Raw genomic sequence first — 22,787 nt, forward strand, 5'->3', positions numbered from 1 at the left:
CTGGAGTTTAGTAGACATAGCAGCTGGACAGGTACTGAGGTTGCACAGTCGGTTAGGAGGAGCGTGTTCAGGAAAGGTGCATTTTTTCTTCTTCTTTTTCTCTAGAGCAGAGCTGAGTTGATGCTCCCGGACACCTCTGCTCCAGTCCGCGTTCGTGTGTCTTGGAGTTTGGAGACTCGAGGCTGAGCGCGTGCAGAGAGCGACCATAGAGAACACATGGCGGGAGCGAGGGGCCGGATGCGGTCACCATAGAGACGGGTGACTGACGGGCAGCGGAAGAGGAAGACGCAGGCCGGGCAGTGAGCTGGCAGCAGCTGCCTCCGCGGAGCCGGCGCCTCGGTCGGTCCGTGTCGCCCCTGTCTCGGTTCCCCGTCCCCCGCGAGGTGCATGCGGGTGCTGCCCCCAGGGCCCGCACCCCGGGCATCCTGCCGCTCTGCGCCCCAGCCTCCTCGGGCATCCCCCGCCCCCAGCCGCTCACCATCCAGCTGGACGCCCAGCCCTCCTCTGCAGTCGCGGGACGTAGGCGATTTCTCGGTTTCCAGGGTTGGGATTGGGCTGGGGTCGCCCAGGGGCCTGGCAGAGCATTGGCCGGCCGGGGCAGGGACCTCTCCGGGTCCTCGCAGACCCCTGCCTTCTCAATGATTACTGCTGTCTCTGGTCGCTTCTGGCTTATTTGGCCTTGTTTGGTGAAGCCAGGCAGCCAACCCCTATAGGCTACAGCAAGAGTGCTTGTAATTTGTCACCAAGGTGGGAAGCTTAGCCTTGCAGCTGCAAGATGGTTCCATCAGCCATTGCCTTCCCCTGAGAGGCCAGCAGTGCTGAGTCACCGTGGCTGCCCACCTCGTTTGGGTGGACTGACTTGTGCGCACTATGTGTGGGTGGGTGGTGATCTTTGTGACAAGGGCAAAGGGGTTAATGTAGCCTGTGGGTTTCCTGCACAGAAGCCCTTAGCCTGCCCTAGGGTGGCCTGCAAGGGTAGACCAGCAGGCCCTTATGCAGCCCGAATGGGCATAGTGGGCCAGGACATCTTCAGGAAAGGGCAACAGAGTGGGCTTCTGTTGGGCTGTTGTTTTGATGGTCATGTGCTTCCCCCCCTTCATTAGTTGCTGCTGACTCTTGACTTAGTCTACAGATGTGTGTGGTCCTCTTGGGGTTAGGTTTGGCGTTATTGAGTTTTGTTTCTTCTTTCTACTGGAAGAGGGACTGTAATCCCAGCCATGAATGATGTCATTCACATATATGTTAGTATTTGGTTGAAGGGTGTATCTAGCACCCTGGTGATTGAGGACCAAGCATAGGGAGTTGGGAAGACTGCAGTCTTCCCCAAGATGTTAGGCCTGGAAGCCAGCTCACTTTGCTCCTTACTGTGTTGTTGACTTGCTTGACCCCAGGTTCCCTGGTTAAAACTGTTGGCCTGGGTTCTATCAGCTCACTGATCCTTGAGACCCTGTCTCTGGGACACCCTATGTCAGGGCCTGCCACCATGCGACTCAGCTCCTTGTTGGCTCTGCTGCGGCCAGCACTGCCCCTCATCCTGGGGCTATCCCTGGGATGCAGCCTGAGCCTCCTGCGGGTGTCCTGGATCCAGGGTGAGGGAGAAGATCCCTGTGTAGAGGCTCTAGGGAAGCTAGGAGGGCCGCAGAATCCAGACTCAAAAGCTGGGCTGGACCAAAGCGATGAAGACTTCAAACCCCGGATTGTCCCCTACTACAGGGATCCCAACAAGCCCTACAAGAAGGTGCTCAGGTGAGGGTGATTTGTGTGTCTAGTCCCCTGAAGCTGGCCTTCCTTCTAGAGCTGTTTGCCCTGCCTTTGGGTGGGTACTCAGTGTTAAGTTCCCTGGAGCAGTTCTTTGTCTCAGTTCCTGCCTTGGTTTCTCCATTTTTACCCCTCCCTGAGTCTAAGACAGTCTCATCCATTGGTGTTAAATTAGTGTTTGCTGTTCTCAAACAGAGTAGGGGATGCACTCACCCACTGACTCCATCCTGAGTAGACTCCCTCCCCAGCTAGTCAGTTCTAGTGCGGCCTACTCAGTGGGCACTTGCTCTAGCAGCTAGTTAGTATTGATGAGGAAGGAGGTCACCCCCCTTTCCTCAACCCCAGCTTACTCATTCCTAGGGATGTGCGTGCTGGGCAAGCTGGCGCATTCTCCCTAATGACTCAGGAGATGACAACCCCCCCACCACTTGCTGGTCTCTCCATAGGACTCGGTATATCCAGACGGAGCTGGGTTCTCGTGAGCGCTTGCTCGTGGCCGTCCTGACTTCTCGAGCCACACTGTCCACCCTGGCCGTGGCCGTTAACCGTACAGTGGCCCACCACTTCCCTCGGCTACTGTACTTCACTGGGCAGCGAGGGGCCCGGGCTCCTGCAGGCATGCAGGTGGTGTCTCATGGAGATGAGCGGCCTGCTTGGCTCATGTCAGAGACCCTGCGCCACCTTCACACACACTTTGGGGCTGACTACGACTGGTTCTTCATCATGCAGGATGACACGTACGTGCAGGCCCCCCGGTTGGCAGCCCTTGCTGGCCACCTTAGCATCAACCAAGACCTGTACTTGGGTCGGGCAGAGGAGTTCATTGGTGCAGGCGAGCAGGCCCGGTACTGTCATGGGGGCTTTGGTTACTTGCTGTCACGAAGTCTCCTGCTTCGCCTGCGGCCACATCTAGATGGCTGCCGAGGAGACATCCTCAGTGCCCGTCCTGATGAATGGCTTGGCCGCTGCCTTATCGACACTCTGGGCATCGGCTGTGTGTCGCAGCACCAGGTGAGAGTCCCTTCCCCAATAGGTTGGCAGGGACTGAATGACTGCTGTCCAGGCTGAGTGCTCAAGACCATCCTTTTATCCTTCCCAAGATATCAGATGCCCCTTCAGCTCCCCCTGCTCACCTTTGGCCTTCTTACAGTCCTAGGGCCAGCAAAAGTTCATATTGTCAGAGACCCCTGAACAAACCAGAAAGATGCCTCTACTCAGCAGCTCTCCCTGTCTGAATCCCTCCCGTTTCCTTTCCACACCCAGTGTATATCACAGGACAATGTGGGAATGTCCTAGAGATGGCCACTCCCTAGAGTAGAGCATCCAGAGATCCCTCTTCCAGCCCAGAGAGCAGCCCTGCAGACTGGAGGAGGGCTGAGCACCCCAGGCAGTTCTCCTCCACGCCAGCCTACACTAGGAGGTTCTTCCCATAACTGCGATCCCTTTGGGGAATGATGGGGTCTCTGGGAGGCAGGGTGTCTGTAGTTGTCTACTTGCTGCTTTCTCCTTTCCAAAATGTGGATATAGAAGTAGGAATGGAGGCCAGGGGAGCCACACTGTGCACTCTGTCCTAAAGCAGTAGCAACATCAGGTGTGAATGCTGAGGGGTGCTGAGGGACTTTGGGACAGGCAGCCTATGTGTGCAGCCCTGATTGGTCCAATTGGTCCCTCCAGGGGCAGCAGTATCGCTCCTTCGAACTGGCCAAGAACAGGGACCCTGAGAAGGAGGGGAGTTCGGCTTTCTTGAGTGCCTTCGCTGTTCACCCCGTCTCCGAGGGTACCCTCATGTACCGGCTCCACAAACGCTTCAGTGCTTTGGAACTAGAGCGGGCTTACAGTGAAATAGAACAACTGCAGGTGAGCTGAGGCAGTAGACTGTGCCCCAGGGCCATGGCTGGACAGTCAGTGGGAGTCTGAGGAGTCAGGCTTACAGGGAGTGAAAAGCTGGGGGAGATGAGGGCATAAAGACGATGACTGCCTAAATTTAAGAACCACCACAGCGACAAGGGGCTCTGGAATCTAGGAAAATTGTAAGGTTAGCTCTGAGGTGACGTGATAGCCATTGAGCTTGTTATGCTCTGAGGGAGCTTGGTATGGTGCATGGGCTTATCTGAACAAGCGCCTCTCCAGTAGCGCCTGTCCACTGAAGAGGCGGAGACCCACAAAACCTGAGCTTCTAGACTTCTAAAGGCTCTAAAGGTAGAAGGGAGGAGATTCTATAGTGGGTGTGGGGATCCTCAGAGGGTGGTATAGCTGAGAACAAAGGACTGATCATGAAGAGGAGTGTGAAAGTTTGTGAAGCCCTGTATTTTGAGATCCATTTCCCTGTGCAAAGCACACGGCCCACTCTCTCCTGGCAGCAGTTGTGTAAGGTGGGTGTCACTCATCTCCCTTCTGCACTTTATAGATAAAGCCTGTTGCCTGTAAGGGACTAGGTTAGCCAGAGGTCTACCATTGGAACCTCTGACCCTGGGCAGCAGGAGTCTGGGGGCATCTTAAAAAGGCCAGCACTAACACTGCGCGCATTCCCTCCAACCTAGGCTCAGATCCGGAACCTGACGGTGCTGACCCCTGAGGGGGAGGCAGGGCTGAGCTGGCCGGTTGGGCTCCCAGCCCCTTTCACTCCACACTCTCGCTTTGAGGTGCTGGGCTGGGACTACTTCACAGAGCAGCACATCTTCTCCTGTCCAGATGGGGCCCCCAAGTGCCCGCTGCAGGGGGCCGGCAGGGCAGACGTGGGCGATGCAGTGGACACTGCTCTGGAGCAGCTCAATCGTCGTTACCAGCCCCGCCTGCGCTTCCAGAAGCAGAGGCTGCTCAATGGCTACCGGCGCTTTGACCCAGCGCGGGGCATGGAGTACACCCTGGACTTGCTGTTGGAAGCTGTGACACAGCGTGGGCACCGGCGGGCTCTGGCGCGCAGGGTCAGTCTTCTGCGGCCACTGAGCAGGGTGGAGATCCTGCCTATGCCCTATGTCACCGAGGCCACCAGGGTGCAGCTCGTGCTGCCGCTCCTGGGGCCTGAAGCTACGGCAGCCCTAGCTTTCCTTGAGGCCTTTGCTGCCAGTGTTCTGGAGCCTCGAGAACATGCGCTGCTCACCCTGTTGTTGGTTTACGGGCCCCGGGAAGGTGGCCGAGGGGGCCCTGACCCATTTCTGGGAGTGAAGGCTGCAGCTGCTGAATTGGAACGAAGGTATCCTGGAGCCAGGCTGGCTTGGCTTGCTGTGCGAGCAGAGGCCCCTTCCCAGGTGCGACTCATGGACGTGATCTCCAAGAAGCACCCTGTGGACACGCTCTTCTTCCTCACCACCGTGTGGACAAGGCCTGGATCGGAAGTCCTCAACCGCTGCCGCATGAACGCCATCTCTGGCTGGCAGGTCTTCTTTCCAGTCCACTTCCAGGAGTTTAACCCCGTTCTGTCACCACAGAGATCTCCCCCAGGGGCTGGCCCTGATCCCCCTTCCCCTCCTGGTGCGGATCCTTCTCGGGGGGCTCCAGTTGGGGGGAGATTTGACCGGCAGGCATCAGCAGAGGGTTGCTTCTACAATGCTGACTACCTGGCAGCCCGAGCCCGGCTGGCTAGTGAACTGGCGGGCCAGGAAGAGGAGGAAGCCCTGGAGGGGCTGGAGGTGATGGATGTTTTCCTCCGGTTCTCAGGGCTCCACCTCTTTCGAGCCGTAGAGCCAGGGCTGGTGCAGAAGTTCTCTCTGCGGGACTGCAGCCCCAGGCTCAGTGAGGAACTGTACCACCGCTGCCGCCTCAGCAATCTGGAGGGGCTGGGGGGCCGTGCCCAGCTGGCCATGGCTCTGTTTGAGCAGGAGCAAGCCAATAGCACTTAGCTCTCCCACCCCTATGTCTGCGTAGCCCCAAGAAGGGCAAGGCAAGGTGATGGACAGATGGAGGGGTTGTTACTGTATTTTTTTTAAAAGAGAAAGTGTTATTAAAGTATCTTCTGCCAAACTGTTTTTAGGTCTAGGGAAAGTGGGGTAAGGAGAAGAATCTGAGGGAGTGGGGTAGAAATTTTGCAGGGATTCACTGCCTTCCCCCTCCCTCTTGCCTTCCCTCCCTCCCTTCCCAGTTTCCAATGACCACAAGGTTGCAGTCTGATGAATGACCTTTAATCTAGTCTTCCCCCCATCACATCAGCAAGGGAGAGGCCAGAGCCCAGGGTCGATGCCAGGGAGTGTGGCTGGCTGGTCCGCAGTGACGCTTATTCGCAGGCTCCTAGGTGTTGCGTACAACCAGCGACTGTTCCAGCTCCTGCCTGCGCTGCTGGATCTTTAGAGGAAGTGTGAGCAGGGGCAGGGTCACAGTGCTCCTGGTGAGCGACCAGGGTGGCCCACCCACCTGGCACCCTAACCCTAGAGGAGTCTGGGAGTGGGGTGGTGGACAGGGGTTACCATGGGGAGCAGCCAAGATGGCTGGCAGCTGAGAAACAAGGGTGCTCCTGGATTGGAGGATAAAAAAGCCTCATGCTTGAGGACCTCCATTACCTTGCAGTAGAAGTAGCGGCTGACGGCTTCCTGGGACCAGGGCTGGTGGTAGAACTCGGCTCGGCGCTCCTCTTCAGGGTTGCCGGCCACATCTGTCATCACCTGGGAGGGAGTATGGGATCAGTCCTGCCCCAAGGTACATTTGTATCTTTCCTTCCCTGTGCTTGTCTTCAATCCAGTGCTCCCCAAGCCTCCCTCCTCACCTTGAGGTCACGGCTCTGGGAGCGGAGCAGGTCTTGGACATAGCCTTTGGGGTCTCTGGAGAAGCTTAGCATGAAGTCCCTCTGGATCTTGAGCTGGTTTATGGACTCAATCGTCTCATGGATCTACAGGTAGAAAGATTACCATTTCCACCTGGCCCTGTGTTGTGGGAGAGGACTGGAAGAGGAAGAGGGTGGGGAAGAAGGGAGGGAGAGGGATTGCTTCTCTTGTGAAGGGCAGTCCCTAGAGTCCCTGCTTCGAGTCTAGTGAAGGCTGGTGGGGGGGGTTGTCAAGCTGAACTTGGAATGGGGTCAGCCTCTCGGCAGCAGGGAAGGACTGTGTGTCCCTCGTGTCCCAGGCCATGCTCTGGTCTGTGTGTCCCTTGTGTCCTGGGCCATGCTCTGGTTTGTGTGTCCCTCCTGTCCTAGGTCATGCTCTGGTCTGTGTGTCCTTTGTGTCCCAGGCCACTCTCTGGTCTGTGTGTCCCTTGTGTCCTAGGCCATGCCCTGGTCTGAGTGCTTTGTCCTTTCTTAGTTAATGTCCCACTCCAGTTCTGGGCTCAGGCCATACCTTACTGTCCAGAGCACTGATCTCCTGCTGGTTGGCCGTGGACAGGAGGAAGCTGCTCATCTGCCCCTTCAGTGGCTCCTCCACTTCCACATCAATGTCATAGCATGCTGTCTTCTTCTGGTCTGATGGGTCCACGCTGCCAGAGAATTCCAGCCCTTGATGTCCATGGTACACCCCACAGAGGCCCAGGCCGGGGCTGGGGTGGGTGCATAGGGAGGGAGGGAGGGGAGTGGTAGAAAATGGGGTGTGGAGAGAGCAGGGAGGGTAGGGATGACCCATCCCCTGGTGTGAGGAGGACCCTGGGGCTACCTCACCTGATGACGTGGTTGATGACAATTGGGTCAGGGGGCAGCAACAAGGCTGTGAGGCGTTGGGGAATCTCAGAAAACTTCAGGCGGGGACAGTCAAAAATCTGAAGCAGGACAGTTGAGAGGGAAATCACTTGTGTGCATTTGAAGAGATGCTAACTAATTCAAATCCTTAGTTCTGGAAAGGCCACAAGGCTGAGAGGTAGTCAGAGGGTGCGATGACCAGGCTGGAGGTGGAGACCCTGGCATGGCTAATGGGGAGGCCAGTATAGGACCCTGAGTCTGCTTGCTGGGTGTCAGACCTTTCTGCTACATTCCATGCAACCTTGAGCAAGTTATACCTCTGGCCTCAGTTCTTCATCTCTCTCTCTTTTTTTTAGTCTTTTTGAGACAGGGTCTCCCTGTAGCCCCAGCTAGCCTGGAACTCACTATGTAGACCAGGCTGACCATGAACTCAGAGAGATCCACGTGCCTCTGCCTCCCCAGAGGCAGTGCTGGGACTAAAGGCATGCACCACTATGCCTGGCCTCAGTTCTTCATCTCTAGAATGGGGATATTAACAGTCCCTGTCTCTCTGCGGTAAGAATTCAGTGAATCAATACACAAAAATAAGTACTTGGAACAATGCCTGGTAAGTGCTCAATAAATATCAACTACTATTTCTACACTGATTTATCTTCTGTGTTTATTTTAAAACACATTAATAATAATACTCTGGTAGAATTTTACCAAATATTTTTGCAGCAATCTGATTTCTCTTAGCTGCCAGATACATTTGATGGCATAGCTTTCACACACACACCACCACCACCACCACCACCCCCTTAAAAGATGGGACAAGAGGCAGAATGGCAAAGTAACTAATCCAGAGTCTAGACTCAGGACTAGAACCCCAGGGTCTCAACTCTACCAAGATTACACTGTAGGATGCTATCAAGGAGATCAGATCTCCCAGTAGGGCTCCAGATTTTCCTCCCCTGGGGAGGCAAATGGACTGTGGAAGAGCCTAGACTAGACTCTAGCTGCTTGGCTCCAAGACCATGCCTGTGCTGGTTCCTGATGCTCAGGAACTTGGGGCGAGGGGGGGGGCAGTTGCTTCCCCTGCTAGAGCACAGCCTGCTCCCTCCATGCCTGGGCTCCTGAGGTAGGTTACCTGCTGGAAGTACTTGTCTCCATTGATGTACTCCTTGTCGTGGGAGTCCTGCAGCCTGTTGGTCTTCACGTACTGCCACAGGGCCTGGACAATGGCTGAGCGACTCTGTGTATGCAATCCTAGCAGCCGTGCTAAGCGGGGGTCCAGTTTGAACTGGGGAGGCTGGGAAAAGGTGACCAGGACAATCGGATCAATTAGACAATTAGATATTAGAGGAAGCAGTAGGAAGGGCTCATGCCTAGGCAGCTTGGGACTGAGGGGCATGGGGATTAGGGGCCTTGGCAGTATGTTCTTGAAGAAGATGGGCAGGAAGGAGAATGGGGTTTCAGGATGCACATGAGGGCCTGGGTGGCATATGCCAGAGGTGGGAGGTGCAACGGACCTGATAGTCCAGCATGAGCAGCAGGGTACAGCGCACACTCAGGTCTCCTGGCCTCTTCACCTGGAACCCATCTGTCTCCTGGGTGGTGGGTGTCCGGTGCCACTGCCCAGGGAGAAGAGCTGGGTCATCCACAGGGCCATGTAGATTGGTGGGGCCTAGGGCTCTAAGAGGGTCTATAGTCCAAGGCTGCAGGTTCTTCAGGTCCTTGGGTGGGAGGGAAGGAGGTGAGTCAAGGACTGAAGTGATCTGCCTTACCTCAACGAGGTGGTTGTCGGGGCCATAAAGGTCTTTGTCCAGCTCAATGACCAAACTCTTGAAGAAGGAAGAGAACTTCCGCTTCTGCTTACTGGGCTGTAGGGAAAGAACAGGGACTGTGGGGGCAGAACAAAGACCGTGGATACAGAATGGGCCAGGCTGGCAGCAGGCAGGAGGCACACTCAGAAGCAGTCTGTCCTCAGGCCCACCACCCCAGCCAGGGCTGGCTCCACAACTGGTGCAGACATCTAGTTCTGTTCTTGACTCAGCCCATACCCACCCCAGGACACCTGGAGAGACCTGGGCCAGGACGTACATCATCCAGGAGCTTCCCCTCCACCCGCAGCTCCCAGGAGGCAATGCTGCCGTCAGAATCTTCTGCATCAGGCTTCGCAGGGTTAAAAGTATTGGAGATATAAAGGCGCAGCTTCCGCTTTTGCTGTAGAAATAAAGTGTAGTAAGAACGAAGGCTGTGTGCACCCACCCAGGGGTGACCCTACTTCCTCCTGGACAGGGCACTTGGAGCCTCTCTTCCTACCCCCACACTAAGGCACCTTCATGGGCCTCTTCAGGGCCTCCTGGATGTCCACCCGCTTCCTCATGATAGTTTGATCCAGTTTCCTCTCAAATGCTAGGAGGTCCATGTAAGCCTGGGACTCCGGGACCAGCTCCCGAATCTGGAGGAGGAGGGTGGAAGCAAGGCTCAGTCAGTCTTGCAGAATATGTGCCTGTTCTGTGACCCCAGGGCACAAAGGACACCAGGGAAGCTGTCCAATTGATTTCAGGGTGTGGAATTCCGAGAGTGCAGATAGGACTTGTCCCTAGAACTCTATTATGCGGCCTCATTGTGTGCGGATAAAAATTGCTTCTCCCTCCAGGGACATCCATGCATCTCATCACTAGGGAAGGAGGGGCAACTGGCGGCCCAGCGGGCTCAAGTGCCTAACCTCATCCTGTCACATCCCTTGTCAGACAGCTACCGGTGGGTCCCTGCAAAGTGCTGAGACTTTGGGTTACCCGAGACAGTTGGGAGGTAGTGTGCTAACTTCTACCCTGGTTACCAGCCCCTACACCTGTGCCTCAATTGTACTGTCCCTTCCCCATGCTACCTCTGCTCTCCTCACCTTCTCTTTGTCCCACTCCTTTAGACCTTTGAACCACTGGCCCCTTGTTCTGTCCCTCCCCACCATGTCTCTCTAGCTCCTTCCCTCCCTTCCACCCGGCATAGGGAGCCGCACTTCTTAATGAGCTTTTAAAACAAAAAGTGAAAGTAGCTGTGACGCTCCTGAGGGGGAGGGGAGGGCGGAGCAGCAAAGGGTGGGGGCCAGCTGGGGGCTGCTGTGAAAGGCACTCACCCTTTGAGGGAGGATTTTGTCAGCCATCTTCCTCCTCTTGGCACTGTACATTTTTTAAAGAAAAAACCAGGTTACCATGGCGACAGATCTGGGAGTAACGAGGCCACCTGCTAAATTATCCCGACATCTCCGCCCGCCTGGCTGGGGTTCCCACAGCCTGTGCTTGTCTGCCCGCCGGAGGGGCTACAGCGGAGATACAGAGCTGGTGCTCCCCTTGGAGGGCAGGGTGACTGATCCGTTCTCTGTCCTGGCGCCCCCTCCCCCTTATACCCCATCACAGCCTTAGAGCCAGAGAAATTGACTTAGGAGGAACTAGCAGGAGAGAAGGTGCTGCCAAAAGAGGGGGGCTGCAGAAGTGTTTGATTAACGCTGGGGCGGGGGGAGGGCAGAGTAGAGAGAAAGCAGTTTCTGAGGACCTTCCTTTCCTGCCAAGTGGGAGGTGTATGTCCAAGAGGGGCTGAGCTCCAGGAGAGGGAGAAAGGACTCCTCCCCGGGGTTCCTGAAGCAAGCTGCGCTGGTGTGAAGCTGGTGGTGGTGGGACTTGGCACTCCTGCCATTCTGGGTATGGAAGGGACTGCTTAAGGGTGGGAGATGCGTGTGATTGGACCACCTGTCAACAGCACAAGGGACATACTACGCCCACAAGGACCCTGGGAGTGTGCAAAGATAGGGGTAGGGGTCTAAGGGGATGTGACTTGGTACTGGAATGAAACTGGCTGGGCCTGGTATAGCAGCACCTGGAATCTAGATGCTTCTGACTTTCAAAAGCAACCCAGAATACCCTAGACTGGCCAAGAGATGGAACACAGCCTAGAGGATAGCTCTACACTGCCCCCACGTGGTATTCTCACCTGCTGCCCCCTCCCTATCCAGAAATCCCTTCTATGGCCAGGCAAGCAACTAATCAAAGGGAATTATCAACCCATTCTTGGGCTGGGCAAGCACCTCATTAAAGGAATGATTTGTTTCAAACAACTTATCTATGCAAAACAACCCATTTATACACAACAGATTGGGGAATTTTTTTGCTATACAAAATGATGATTCACTTTGTAAATAAATTCGTCCTGGGATTCCTATAAATGATTAATTTTCCTTAATGTGTAAGAAGTATTTAATAATTGGATAAAATTGATATTGCACCTTTTATAAGAATCCATCTGTTGTGCAAAAGGAAGCATGTTGTGTTTGCCACAATACTATTGCCCAGAGGGGCATGGCTCTTGCCAGACACCAGCAGGGGCTTTGGGGTGTCAGTAACTTTTTGGACAAGGAAATAAGCTCGTCCCAGTGACCTAGGGCCAGACCTGGTCCCTAGGAGGGATTCCAATACCTCTTCATCCTCTTGAGTGCCTAAGAATCACCTAAGCACACTAGGCAGATACCACTCACCTTCAGAGCAAATTTCCAGGCTCCCTACCCACTGCTAGAGATGGGGACTGGAGATCAGGAGAGGCTCTGAGACAAACAGCCTGGGACTCCCAGGAAGGTGCCGGAAGACCACACTTTGGGAAACGCACACAGCTAAATCTCAGTCTATTGCCACCTCTGCCTCCACCCCGCAAAGACTGAAGCATCCCCCAGAACTTGGGGCAAAAGGTGCGAAGGACTTAGCAGGTGGCACGCAGAAGAGCGAGGGGTGCATGCAGCGAAGGGACACTGGCTGCTATCACAGCGTGTCTCCACTGTGGACACACAAAAGAACCAGACTAGTGCCCCTAAGCCCTCCCCGAGGGGTATCCAAGCCAAGAAGACGGGGTCCCTCCTAACCCTGCTTCCTCTCAGCTTCCAGTCCCACTACTCACCCACTTGGTCCTCGAGGGGTCTGCCCACCCGCCCCTGCACGCCCTTCCGCGTCGGGGGGGGGGCACTCACCTGCGGCTCCGCGCGGGGGCGGTGGGCACTGGCTGGCCCTGGCTCTGTGCCTGGCTCTGCCCGGGCGGGGGCGCTGCTCGCTTGCGGGCGGGCTCCATGCCCGCAGGGGCCAAGCCGGGTCGCACGGCGGGGCTGCCCATGTACGGGGAGCCCGGGGGGCCCATGGGCGCCCCCTGGTGGGGCATTCGGGCTCCAGACGGCATCCCGGGGCGCTGGGGGGGGGGTCGGGAGGCGAAGCAGAGACGGGCACCCACCGGTCAGATTGGGGTTCCAGCCCCAGGCCGGCTGATCCAGCGTCCCCGCCCCTCTCCAAGACCCGGGGCTGGTAACCCTGAACGCGAGCGATGGGTGGGAGCGATGGGTGGGAGGGGCAGGGGCGGGAGGAGGGGGCTCTGCATCTCGCTGCAGGAAGCTAACTGAAGCCAGGCAATTGCCCAGAGCATAGCCTAGCTCCGAGCCGTGCAAGGTAAAGAGGAATATGGAGAGGAATACTAATGGCGCCTTTCAACCTTTCAAAGGATGCTCACATCCTCAGGGTCCTTTGCAAGCCAACTGCGCAGGTTCTTTCATCCCCACTTGACAGATGGGGCAACTGGGGCTCAAGGAGAAAAGCGACCTCGCCAAGGTCGCCGCAAAGGCGGCACCTGAACCGTCTGTGCTCCCGCTGCTTGCCGAGGGAGGTGAGGGGCTGAGCTCCTGCTTTCCAGTCTCCACTTCTGGGGCTGTTCTGCTTTGCATACCCCCACCCCTTCTCTCTGACCCTCAAGGTTTGGCCCCTTGATTTCAAACGTTACTCCAGGTTTCCACACACACTGGCTTAGCCTGTCTCCATAATTTCATTTCTCCCAAGGTGAAGGCTGGAGACCCGACAAGGGCACCTGAGGGGTTGATGTCACCAGACCCTGCCAGGTTTCTCTGAGTGGAAATGGGGAGAAGTGGGCTGCCGGGGGGGGGGGCAAGGATGGGTTGAAGGAATCAGAATCTCTGCCTAGATCAGAGATAGCCCATGTTCCACCCCATCCCAGTGAGGGTAGAAGTTGGGGGGCATGAAGGGGCAGCTAACAGGTTGTTGCTCCTGGCCACTGCCCCTTGGGTAGTCAGACAAGATTCAGATGAGAGGCAAATGCCTCCAAGGGAAGTGTTCCAGATTCCACTTGTCCAGACCCCAGGATGGAGGTGGGGAGGTTTAGTCTGTAGACTAGAGGTGGGATGGGGATTGGGACCTGGGTCAGGGAGAACAGAAGGTGATTAGGGACAGACTGATGCAGACCCTATTATTTAAACACTTTCTTCTCAGGCTGGGGATGTAGGTCAGTACAGTGCTTGCTTAGCGCACACGGGGTTCAATCCCCAGCACTGAATGAGCTGGGCATGGTGACACACACTTGTAATCTCAGTACTTGGGAGGTGGAGGCAGGAGGATCAGAGAAGTCCAAGGTTATCCTTGGCCACATAGTAAGTTTGAGGCCACTCTGAGCTACAGGAGGCCCTGCCTCAATAAGACAAAATAAATAAAAATAAATACGTACTCCTCATCTCACCCCAAGGCACAAGAAGGAGCCCTAACCCCAACCCCCGGCTTGGCATTCCACTTCCTGCACTGCTAACCCCTAAGGCCTCTACCCCCAGCCAGCAGCTGCTTCTGCCCATCTAGCTCCAATGCAGTGGAACATGCCTGTCTCTATGTTCACCTCCCCCACCCCACCTGACTCTGTCATTCATGCCTCCAGGGTGGCAGCCTAGGCCTAGCCATTCCCCACTGCTATAGAGAATGTCCTGAAAGTGGGGCTGTGTGGCTCACAGTCACCCAAGAACCAAAGCTCTAAGTTGACCATATTCAAATCCATGTGCAGAGCCTCTTTGGCTACTGGGTGGAACTCTTTAAAGCAACTCCTAAGGCAGTTTGGTTAGGACTGGTAACTCCAGTGGCCCAGAGCACTGCCCCGGGAACTGATTCTCCAGTTGGAGGACAGGCTGCTGCCTCAGGGAAGCCCTCTTCCCTACCAGCTGCTCTCTCATTCATCAAGGTCAGTGATAATGGCTGGTTTACTGAGAGGGCCCCCAGGTGCTGTGCCAGCTACCAGTACCATCCTTAGAAGAGGTCAAGGGTCTAGAGACTCATTTCTTGGGGTTACAACCAAATTTGGCCAGAGTAAATCTGACTTCTTTTCCCCTCAGTCCTGCAACCTTTTCAGTGCCCCCCCCCCACTGACTCAACTCAGGCCTCCACCCCCTTAAGTCTGTGGGCTCCCTCAGGCTCCACATGTGTCTTTCACAGCCTGTCTGTGGTAGGACAGTGTAGAGTTATCCTTTGGTCTCTAGGCCTCACTGTCCCCAACTCTGGCCCTTCCTTCACACCTTTGAGGTGTTAAGGTCAATAACTTCTGGTGACTGAGTCTGTCAAGAGGATCCTCTGACCCTTTAACTTGGGGTCCCTTGGTTGGGTAGGCCTCTCCCTGTTCTGACAGCAAAGGCTACGGCCAAGTCCCCAGAGCCCTCCTACTGGGATGCAGAGGTGGCTCAGCCAGAGAGCTGCCTCCAGGGTCACTTGCTCCTAGCTCCTGAGACCCAGTCAGAGTGACACTGTCCCAAACGATGAACAGGGACAACAGGCAGCCCAGCCCAGTCTATGCCTTGTGTCCCAGTCGCCACCCCACCCCCACCTCCGGGGCAGGGGTAACACCTGGGCCCACCAGTAAAAGAACAGAAGACAACACGTCGGCTATAGAGGGGACCCCCCCTTTTGGGGGGCACAGCCCTCACATCCCACCCCTAGCCCCTGACAAGAGCCCAAGCCGACGCCTCTCTTCCCGGCCGCCGCGCGCCCATCCCCAGCCGGCTGCTTGGCGACGTGTTCGGATGCCAGGGCGCCGGTATGGTCCCGGGGCTGGGCCGTGGCCGTGATGCCCCCGCAACCAGAGGGGTGGGAGAGCAGGAGCGCGCCGGTGGCCCCTCCCGACCATCCCTCCATTCAGCCCGAGCCAGCTCGCTCACCCTCCCCCGCTAACTTTCCCCCACTCACCACCCCATGGACCAGAAACTCAAAAAGTTTGCTTTTCGTGGCTTTGCGCGCCCCTCCGGCAACTTCGTCCGCGGCCATCGGGGTGGGCTCAGCGGCTCCTCTCACTCTCTCTCTCTTCCTCTTTCTTTCCCTTTTCTGCCTTTTTTTTCCTCCAACTCTCCCCTCTGAGTCCTGCTGGGCTCTCTCACACTTCTACTCGAGCGGAGTGGGGAGGGGGCCCCTTCAGGGCTGCCCTGACGGCCCACAGCCCACGCCGCCGCCGCCCGCCCGCCGCCGCCACCGCCGCGGCTGCCGCATTCCTGCACTGATAAGACAGAAATAGTCCGGCGGCCCGGGGTCTGCCCGCGGACGCGGCGGGGTCGGAGCAGCCCGCCCGTGCGCCCTGCACCCCGGGGGTCCAGACCGCGCCGACCGGCGGCGAGGCGCACCGACCCGCCAGAGGCTGGGCACTGGGCAGCAGCGCTGCGGCCAGGCCGCTCCGGTGGCAGCACGGGGAGGGGACACAGGGGAGCTGGCGGGGGGCTCTTCGGCCACCCGGCCCTCGCCACAAATAGTTTCTCGGCTGGGGAATTCGCAGGCAGGGAACAGGCAGTTCCAACCCCCCCCACCCCCCAGTGGCTCCTGCCGCATTTCTGAGGCCCTATCCCCAGAGACCAGGCAGGCCAAGTAGGGAAACATTCGCTGGAAGGCATCCGGGGGGAGCCCAAGCCCCGAGGAGGCCTTGCTCCAGTCCCAGGGCCGGTTGCGGTGGGTGTGCCGGACCAGGCGGGCTCGCGGGCGGCTGCAGATGTGTGTGCACGCTGTGTGTCCGCACCCTTTTGTGGCACGGCGCAGTGACTGTGGGTGTGCATGTGGATGTTAGCGCCCTGGCCAACGCCTGGTCTGTGTGCCGCTGGTGCCTGCGCGCGTGCGTGCGGGGCAGGGCACGGCCTGTGCCTTGCAACTCTGTGGGAGTCTATTTCTGGGTCTGTGAGTCTTTGTCTCTACGTGAGAAAGTGAGGGCCATGGGGGAAGTCTTTCCAAAAAGAGGACATGGATCGGGCTCAGGAGAACAGGAAGAGTAAACGTGTTGAATGGTACAGAGCCAGGGTGGGTGCTTGGCTGGGTAGGAGGAAAGCATGGGGCACGCAGGGCTTCCTGGCCAGGTGCTGGGCACCCAGAGAGGCTAGGGATGGTGAGGTCCACCCTAGTCAGGACCGAAGAGAAAGCAGGTGTGGGGTGGGAAGATGAGGGAGCCCCAGAAGGGACGGTGTGAAGAGAGCTGGCTGACCCTGGAGCGGAGACAGAACAGGAAGGAGGGGCAAACCGTGAGATTCCCTAGGCTGAGCTCTGGCCCCGCCCATGCCCCGAAGCCACGCCCCTTCCCTCCTTCTGAAGGAGGTAGCCATGGTCTTTGGGACAACTGAGGGTCACGTTTATGGGGCTGCACCGTCAGAATTCAGGAGAGGGAGGGACAGTGGCTGAGGGAATTTGTTGGAGCAAGTCTTAAAATTTGAGCCCTGACGACTCAGTATTGCACTGAGGGTCCTAACCTTTGACTGTTGGGAATGTCTTCAGAGGTCAGGAATGTTCTGCAGAGAGTATTTTCTGCCTACCGCTGGGTTTCTCATGGGTCCTGGTAGTATTCCTAGCTGTCACTGATCTTTCAGGTGCCTACTGTACCTCTGAAAGGCTAGAGAAAGCATCTTGATCAGGGTGCTACACCTCTACAGCTGTGGGAGACACTGGTCCACGTACTGTGGATGGGCTGTCTTAGCAGCCACAAGCCATGGGAGTGGCAGCTGATAGCCTGGGAGATGATCCCTTCAGGTCCAGCTGCTTTCCTTTAACCCCCCACTTCCACCACACACACACACACAGACTCTGCTCCTGCCATTTCTTCACCTGTAATGCCTCCACTTGCCTTCTCTGTGTCCCATCACATGCATCTTTTAAGGCCCAGGTCAGACCCCAGCTCCTACAGGAAGCTTTCCCTGGCTCCCACTCATGGGCACAGATCTCGGTCTTCTCCAAATACCCAGTTCAATGCACCTTATCCATGAATTGGGCTGGACTAATGCCTCGTGTGACCTTTGCTTTGGGTGTGTTAGGTTTGGTACCCCAAAGAAGGCTGTGGTTCCTGAGGGCAGAACCTGGCCTTGTCCCACTTTTCTCCCATGCCTGGGTACAGGGATTCCACAACATCAAAACCCAAGGATACTTGCAAAGCTCAACAGGCCAGAAGACCAAGCTAGTGCTGTGCCATTTGCCCAAGGATTTTCATCACTACAACTACCTAGTTGTACTGTACTTCTAGCAAGGGAATCCTGGTCCTTGGAGGTTCTGGGAAGGGGTGAACACCTCTATGCTTTGGATAAAGCTAAGTGTCCTCAATTTTTGGAGGTAACTCTTGGGAGGAAAAGACAGCAGATGAGATGGTCTGGCATCCCATCTTAGAGGTCTAGGAAGGCTGAAGGAGGGGCAAGGGATTTCTGAAGTGGCTGGGAGATCTGGAGGTGGTCTTGGTGGTTGAGAAGGTTGTGGGAGGTGGTCATAACAAGGGCTGTGTGGATACCAGTGCTGGGAATTGGTGAGCATCACTCGGGTCCACAGATAAGGGCCCTCTTGAGCCGCCTTTCTGAGGCCATCATCACAGAGGACTGATAGCCATGGGTACACACCCCCAAACACACATCACGAACCACACACATGACAAAGCGCCACTGGGACAAGGAGCCACATGGATTTACATACACGGGCACACTTTGGGTGCCCCCACATCCCATGCACAGGAGGCCAGACTCACTCAGCACTCTTGAGCAGACACGTTAGCATGCTCTCTAGTGTGTGGACCCATAGCTGGGCGGCTCCGGTGTGGAGCTCCGGGCCAGGGTTCCCTTCTCACAAAGGCCAGGATCCCCACCAGCTCAGCCCCATTAGGGCGCAGGGTAACGCCACGGCGCCTGCAGGTGGGAAAAGGGCCTGTAGGGAGCCCAGATTTCTTCCAACCCGACAGGACGCAGGCCACACCCGGGCAGGCCGAGAGCGTGTCTGGGGTAAGGCGGCCGCCGAGCCGGAGTCCCCCCTGCCGTCCCCCCATCTCTCCTTCCCTCGCAGAAGCACGGCCAGCACCAAATGGCATAGCGCCGCTCTCCGCACGGCGCGATGCGCCGCGGCCTGCGGGACGGCTCGGGCCGCCGGGCCCCCCACCGAGCTGGACGAGCTGGCCACCGCCGGTGCGCAGGGGGCCCAGGCCGCCGGGCCGCACAGCCTTCCCTCCGCCCGCGCGGGTCCCTGGGCCCGGGCATGCGCGCTGCGGCCTCCCTCCCTGTGAAGGTCAGCCCAGGGCCCAGCTGCAGGACTCCACAGCGGCCGGGGGAGGAGAGGAGGGCGGAGGGATGCGGGGAAGAGACTTAACTCCTTCTCTCCGGGAAGATGGCCACCAAGGCCCAGCCCGAGCCCAGAGTCTCGTGCTCCCGCCCTCGGTGGAGGTCCCGATAGGGGACACAGCTGGGGGGAGTTGAGGGGAAGGCGGGGAGGAGGGGATGGAGGGCTGGAAGGAGAGAAGGGAAGCTAGTCGGGAGAGGAAGGGAGGTAGTGAGGGGAGGAACAAAGGATGGAAGACTAGAGGGAGCACGGACAGCTTGCAAGAAAGACCCCTTCTCCAGCCGGCTTTCCCTACACCCCCAGCAATAAAACTTTACTCATCAGAATAAAATTACCCCCAAATTGGGGGGGCAAATGTAAAGAGAGACCTTTTGAACCGCTTAAGACCAGGACCCTTGACTTCTGTGATCTGGCCCATCCCTAACCTAAGCCCACAGCCTTCTCTTTTGGTCGCTAAATCCCAGGACATGTCAGGGGACCCAGACTGACTAAGCCCCTTGGGAACTCTGGCTTAATCTTGGGGCCAGGCCCAGAGTCCAGAGATGGGAGGAGAGGCCTCTGGACCCCCCCAATAACCTTCATCCCTACCCCACTTGAGGGGCTGAGGCACAGTCCTTTCCCTTATGGCTCCCCCACAGTTCTTCCCTTGCCAGAGCAGCTGTGAGCCTCCCTGTTGGGGTCAGAATGTATCTGTGCCCAGTACGCTGGGTGCTGCGATAAAGCGAGGACTGTCTGTGTGACTTTGCCTGTGTTGATTTGTGTACGCACACACACACACACACACACACACACACACACACACACACACATACATATACACACACACACAGAGGAGACAAATGTGTAAGAAACAAACAACAAAGGACAAACCGGACACCAAATTAGTTGTGTGACCTTGGGCCAGTTACTGTTATTTCCCTGTTTCTGCATTCTTGGGCGTAACAAGAGAGACTTGGCCAGAGGATTCCCAGACCTTTCTGCTCTGAGATCCTAGGATTCCACAAGGCAGAGAAGAACCAAGGCAGACATGAGGGAAGGGTGGGGAGGGAAGGGGCAGAGAGACACGGAGATATGGCCCCACAGCCAGTGGGTGCTCTTCTCATGAAGGCCTGGGCCACTGTCAACCCCTCCTCTGCGAAGTCCTCAGGGACACCCAACCTCCCTCCTTCCTCTTCTCAGAATCTCTCTGCCCCTTATCACATCTCACTTGAACCCTCAACACCACACCATGGGCCCCCTGCCAGTAGAGAAAGACCTTACCGTGGGGTCCCCAGGGTCCTGTGTGGTGGGCAGGTACATGATAAAGGTTAGCTGAATGAAGTCTTCCTTCCTCTCTGCCTGCGTGGGTTTGCTCAGTCTAATGGGATGCTCCTTGACACCCCTCCCACACCCACACACACCGCACACACAATGAACTGCAAACATCGGGGAGCTGAAGCTGCTGGTCGCAGGAGGAGCACAGAGCCGGCCTCTGGGGCTCTGAGCATCCCGCTGGCCCAGAGGAAAGGCACGTTTTGGATTCACAGCCAGTTTTCTTTCATCCCCCTCACGGCCACCGTTAATTAGGTGGTCTCTTGGAGCAGGTCACTCCCAACAGCTTATGGCGCTGTTAAAGAAGAAGAAAGAAAGAAAGAAAGAAAGAAAGAAAAAAAAAAAGGAAGTCACCCAGGCCGGGTCCCCATTTCTCTAAGAATGCAGCAGGTGCATGGGGGTATGTTTCTGTGGGATCTTAAGGGGTACTAAGCCCCCCACCCCAATGTGGCTCTGCCTGTGGCCAGGTCTGTATTAGCAGCTGAGTTGGGCAGCACACAGGGATGAAAGTCTCTGTCAAACACAGTCATCCTTGCTCCTTGCCCAACCTCTAGATCAACACCTGGCAGGTCTGGCTGAAGTCCAGGGCTTAGATAGAATAGACTGGATCTGAATGCATAGGGCTGCTGAGAAGCCATAGAGCTGCAAGGCTCCTTCTGCTCCTCTCCTAGTGTTTAGGAGCCAAGACTCGTTGGTTCACCGGGGCCCTCAGGTGGGGCAGCCTACCATCCCCACAACCACCTCTCTTCCCCTCTGAAGCCCTCCTTCTTGTACAGCTTCTTGTAGTATCCCAAATGCCTTAAACTACAGGGGAGTCACCCAATACATGTCCTAGACTTCTTGATCCCCTTGATCTGTCTGCAGACACTGATGGAGACTTCATTGTTGGCTCCTGGGAAGCTGGGGACCCAGATTCAAGAAGTGGCCTCAGGGTTTCCTGTAGCTTGGAGGATTGCTTATATCCTCATGTCAAACTCTGTGGCCCTGGAAATGCCCTCTTCCTCCTTGGGAGAAACACTTGTCCTCATCTCTGGACTGAGGATGCTGTGTCCTGTGTCACACTCTCCCCTGCCCTGCTCTGGGAATGCAGGGAAGGTGTACAGTGCTATCCCCCATCACCTAGGCCCTGAAGCCTGAGTCCACAACTTGGCTTCACTTCTTCCAGAGTGCCATGCCTGCTGTCCTGTGGCTCCCTCCAGGTCTTCCTCCTGGCTTGGAGCCCTGTTCTAGAACCTCCAGGTCTCCTATCTCCTGTTCAGCTCCCCTGACCAATGTTAGGTGGTCTTCCTACCATCCTGCCTGTCCCCACAGGAAAAGTCTGAGGACATAAGAGGCAGGAATAGGCCTCAGCTACTGTTCTGACCCTGTACTCAGGTCTGGCAGGTTGCCTGGGAGAAGAAATCTGAACAGAGAGGGCAAAATTGCCACGGGGGAAACGATGGCCACAGCCAGTGTGTGTAGAAATGAAACACCAGGAAGCTCCGTATGGGCCAGTCTTCATGACAGACAGCTCCCACAGGCCTGCCACTGCACCCTCCAGCTCAGCAGCCACCCGCCTAAGGACTCATCCTGCTTGTTGCTGATCTCCAGGGTCCACAAGACTGGTCCACCAGTGATCCTCTACCTCCTTCAGCTATTTCTTCCAAGGGAGGAGTCATCTCTCAGATGGCTATAGCAACTACAGCACCCCAACTTTAGTGCTACATCCCACTCTTGTAATACTTCCTATTTCTGGCTTATTCTGTCCTGCTCCCTGAGCCCTAAATCCTGTAGCTACTCTGGAATCTGTGGTCCAGTTCGGTGATCTTACACCTTATCACAATCACACATGACTCGGATAATCTCTTCCTTTTCTTCCTCTTCCTCTTCTTCCTCTCCCTCCTCCTCCTCTTCCTCTTCTTCCTCCTTTTTTTGTGGTACTAAGAATTGAACCCAGAAGCTCATGTATGTTAGACCAGTGTTCTACCACTGTGTATGCCCTAAGTCTCTTTATTTCATAAAGTGTACCATTTTACCCTCCTTCAATTAATCCATGACTTTCAAGAGTTAAATCCATGGATCTGGAGAGATGGCTCCATAGTTAAGCACACTAGCTGCTTTTCCAAAGGACTCAGGTCCCCTTTCCAGCACCCATGTGTCAGCTAACAACTGGCCATGACTCCAGTTCCAGGGGATCGAATGCCATTTTCTGACAGCCATGAAAATTGCATGCATGTGGTGCACTTACTTCATGCTGGCAAAACACTCACACTCAGAGGAAAAAAAAATCTCTAAAAAACACTTAAGGGGCAGAGGCAGGCAAATTCCTGAGAGTCTGAGTGAGACCAGCATCATCAATGTAGTGAGTTCCGGGACCAGCCAAGGCTACATAGTAAGACTGGGGGGAGGGGACTGGAGAGATGGCTCAGTGATTAAGAGCACTAGCTGCTCCTCCAGAGGACCTGGGTTCAGTTCCCAGCACCCACATCCTTAACCCCAGTTTCAAGGGATCCAATAACCTCTTCTGGCCTCCTCTGGCATTGCATGTAACAGGTGCACTTACATACCTGCAGGCAAAATACTCATACACATAAAAAGAAATAAATAAAAGTTTAAATAAATGTTACTAATAAAAAGAGCATGTCTGTATTTGCTGTCTTGACTTCTTTCAAAAATTTTATTTAAGTGTGTGAGTGTTTTGCCTGCGTGTGTGTAAGTGCACCTATGTGTATAATGCCCATGGAGGTCAAAAGAGGGCA

The 22,787-nt window shown here is 56.0% G+C and overlaps 3 protein-coding genes across 8 annotated transcripts in view; 1 reads left to right on the plus strand and 2 right to left on the minus strand.

Moving 5' to 3' along the window:
* The first annotated feature begins 253 nt into the window (after positions 1-253).
* On the plus strand, positions 254-5,718 carry Chpf2 (chondroitin polymerizing factor 2). Its single transcript, XM_008847234.3, has 4 exons — positions 254-1,746; positions 2,205-2,769; positions 3,433-3,615; positions 4,299-5,718. The coding sequence occupies exons 1-4, from the start codon at positions 1,466-1,468 to the stop codon at positions 5,595-5,597; spliced, it is 2,328 nt and encodes a 775-aa protein (XP_008845456.1). The 5' UTR covers positions 254-1,465; the 3' UTR covers positions 5,598-5,718.
* Positions 5,719-5,860: 142 nt separating this feature from the next.
* Smarcd3 (SWI/SNF related, matrix associated, actin dependent regulator of chromatin, subfamily d, member 3) overlaps positions 5,861-22,787 on the minus strand; it is a 41,927-nt gene continuing 25,000 nt past the window's right edge. Inside the window, exons 1-13 of one of the 6 annotated variants that reach the window (XM_008847237.3) lie at positions 15,373-15,845; positions 12,351-12,562; positions 10,476-10,518; positions 9,675-9,797; positions 9,437-9,559; positions 9,121-9,216; positions 8,866-8,967; positions 8,484-8,645; positions 7,337-7,434; positions 7,023-7,158; positions 6,455-6,577; positions 6,252-6,353; positions 5,861-6,036 (exon numbers count right to left, since the gene is read on the minus strand). In XM_008847237.3, the coding sequence (XP_008845459.1) occupies positions 5,983-6,036; positions 6,252-6,353; positions 6,455-6,577; positions 7,023-7,158; positions 7,337-7,434; positions 8,484-8,645; positions 8,866-8,967; positions 9,121-9,216; positions 9,437-9,559; positions 9,675-9,797; positions 10,476-10,518; positions 12,351-12,562; positions 15,373-15,450 (1,452 nt within the window). In that variant the 5' untranslated portion in view covers positions 15,451-15,845 and the 3' untranslated portion in view covers positions 5,861-5,982. Of the gene's footprint in view, positions 6,037-6,251; positions 6,354-6,454; positions 6,578-7,022; positions 7,159-7,336; positions 7,435-8,483; positions 8,646-8,865; positions 9,070-9,120; positions 9,217-9,400; positions 9,560-9,674; positions 9,798-10,475; positions 10,519-12,350; positions 12,563-12,877; positions 13,662-15,372; positions 15,846-22,787 lie in introns of those variants that run through there. The other 5 variants (XM_008847236.3, XM_029570509.1, XM_008847240.3 and 2 more) reach the window with 5 other exon arrangements.
* On the minus strand, positions 15,464-16,340 carry LOC115072729 (translation initiation factor IF-2-like). Its single transcript, XM_029570511.1, has one exon. It carries the CDS (start codon positions 16,221-16,223, stop codon positions 15,474-15,476), a length of 750 nt encoding a protein of 249 aa, XP_029426371.1. The 5' UTR covers positions 16,224-16,340; the 3' UTR covers positions 15,464-15,473.

The sequence above is a fragment of the Nannospalax galili genome, unplaced genomic scaffold, assembly GCF_000622305.1.
Source record: "Nannospalax galili isolate Female #2095 unplaced genomic scaffold, S.galili_v1.0 scaffold302, whole genome shotgun sequence".
In the NCBI taxonomy this organism is placed as follows: domain Eukaryota; kingdom Metazoa; phylum Chordata; class Mammalia; order Rodentia; family Spalacidae; genus Nannospalax; species Nannospalax galili.

Bases quoted from the DNA above. Each gene is read 5' to 3' on its own strand.
- Chpf2 (XM_008847234.3), top strand. From the start codon at position 1,466: ATGTCAGGGCCTGCCACCATGCGACTCAGCTCCTTGTTGGCTCTGCTG. The intron at 1,747-2,204 runs GTGAGGGTGATT...GTCTCTCCATAG, and splicing joins CCCTACAAGAAGGTGCTCAG to GACTCGGTATATCCAGACGG. The intron at 2,770-3,432 runs GTGAGAGTCCCT...TGGTCCCTCCAG, and splicing joins GCTGTGTGTCGCAGCACCAG to GGGCAGCAGTATCGCTCCTT.
- LOC115072729 (XM_029570511.1), bottom strand. From the start codon at position 16,223: ATGCACACCCACAGTCACTGCGCCGTGCCACAAAAGGGTGCGGACACA.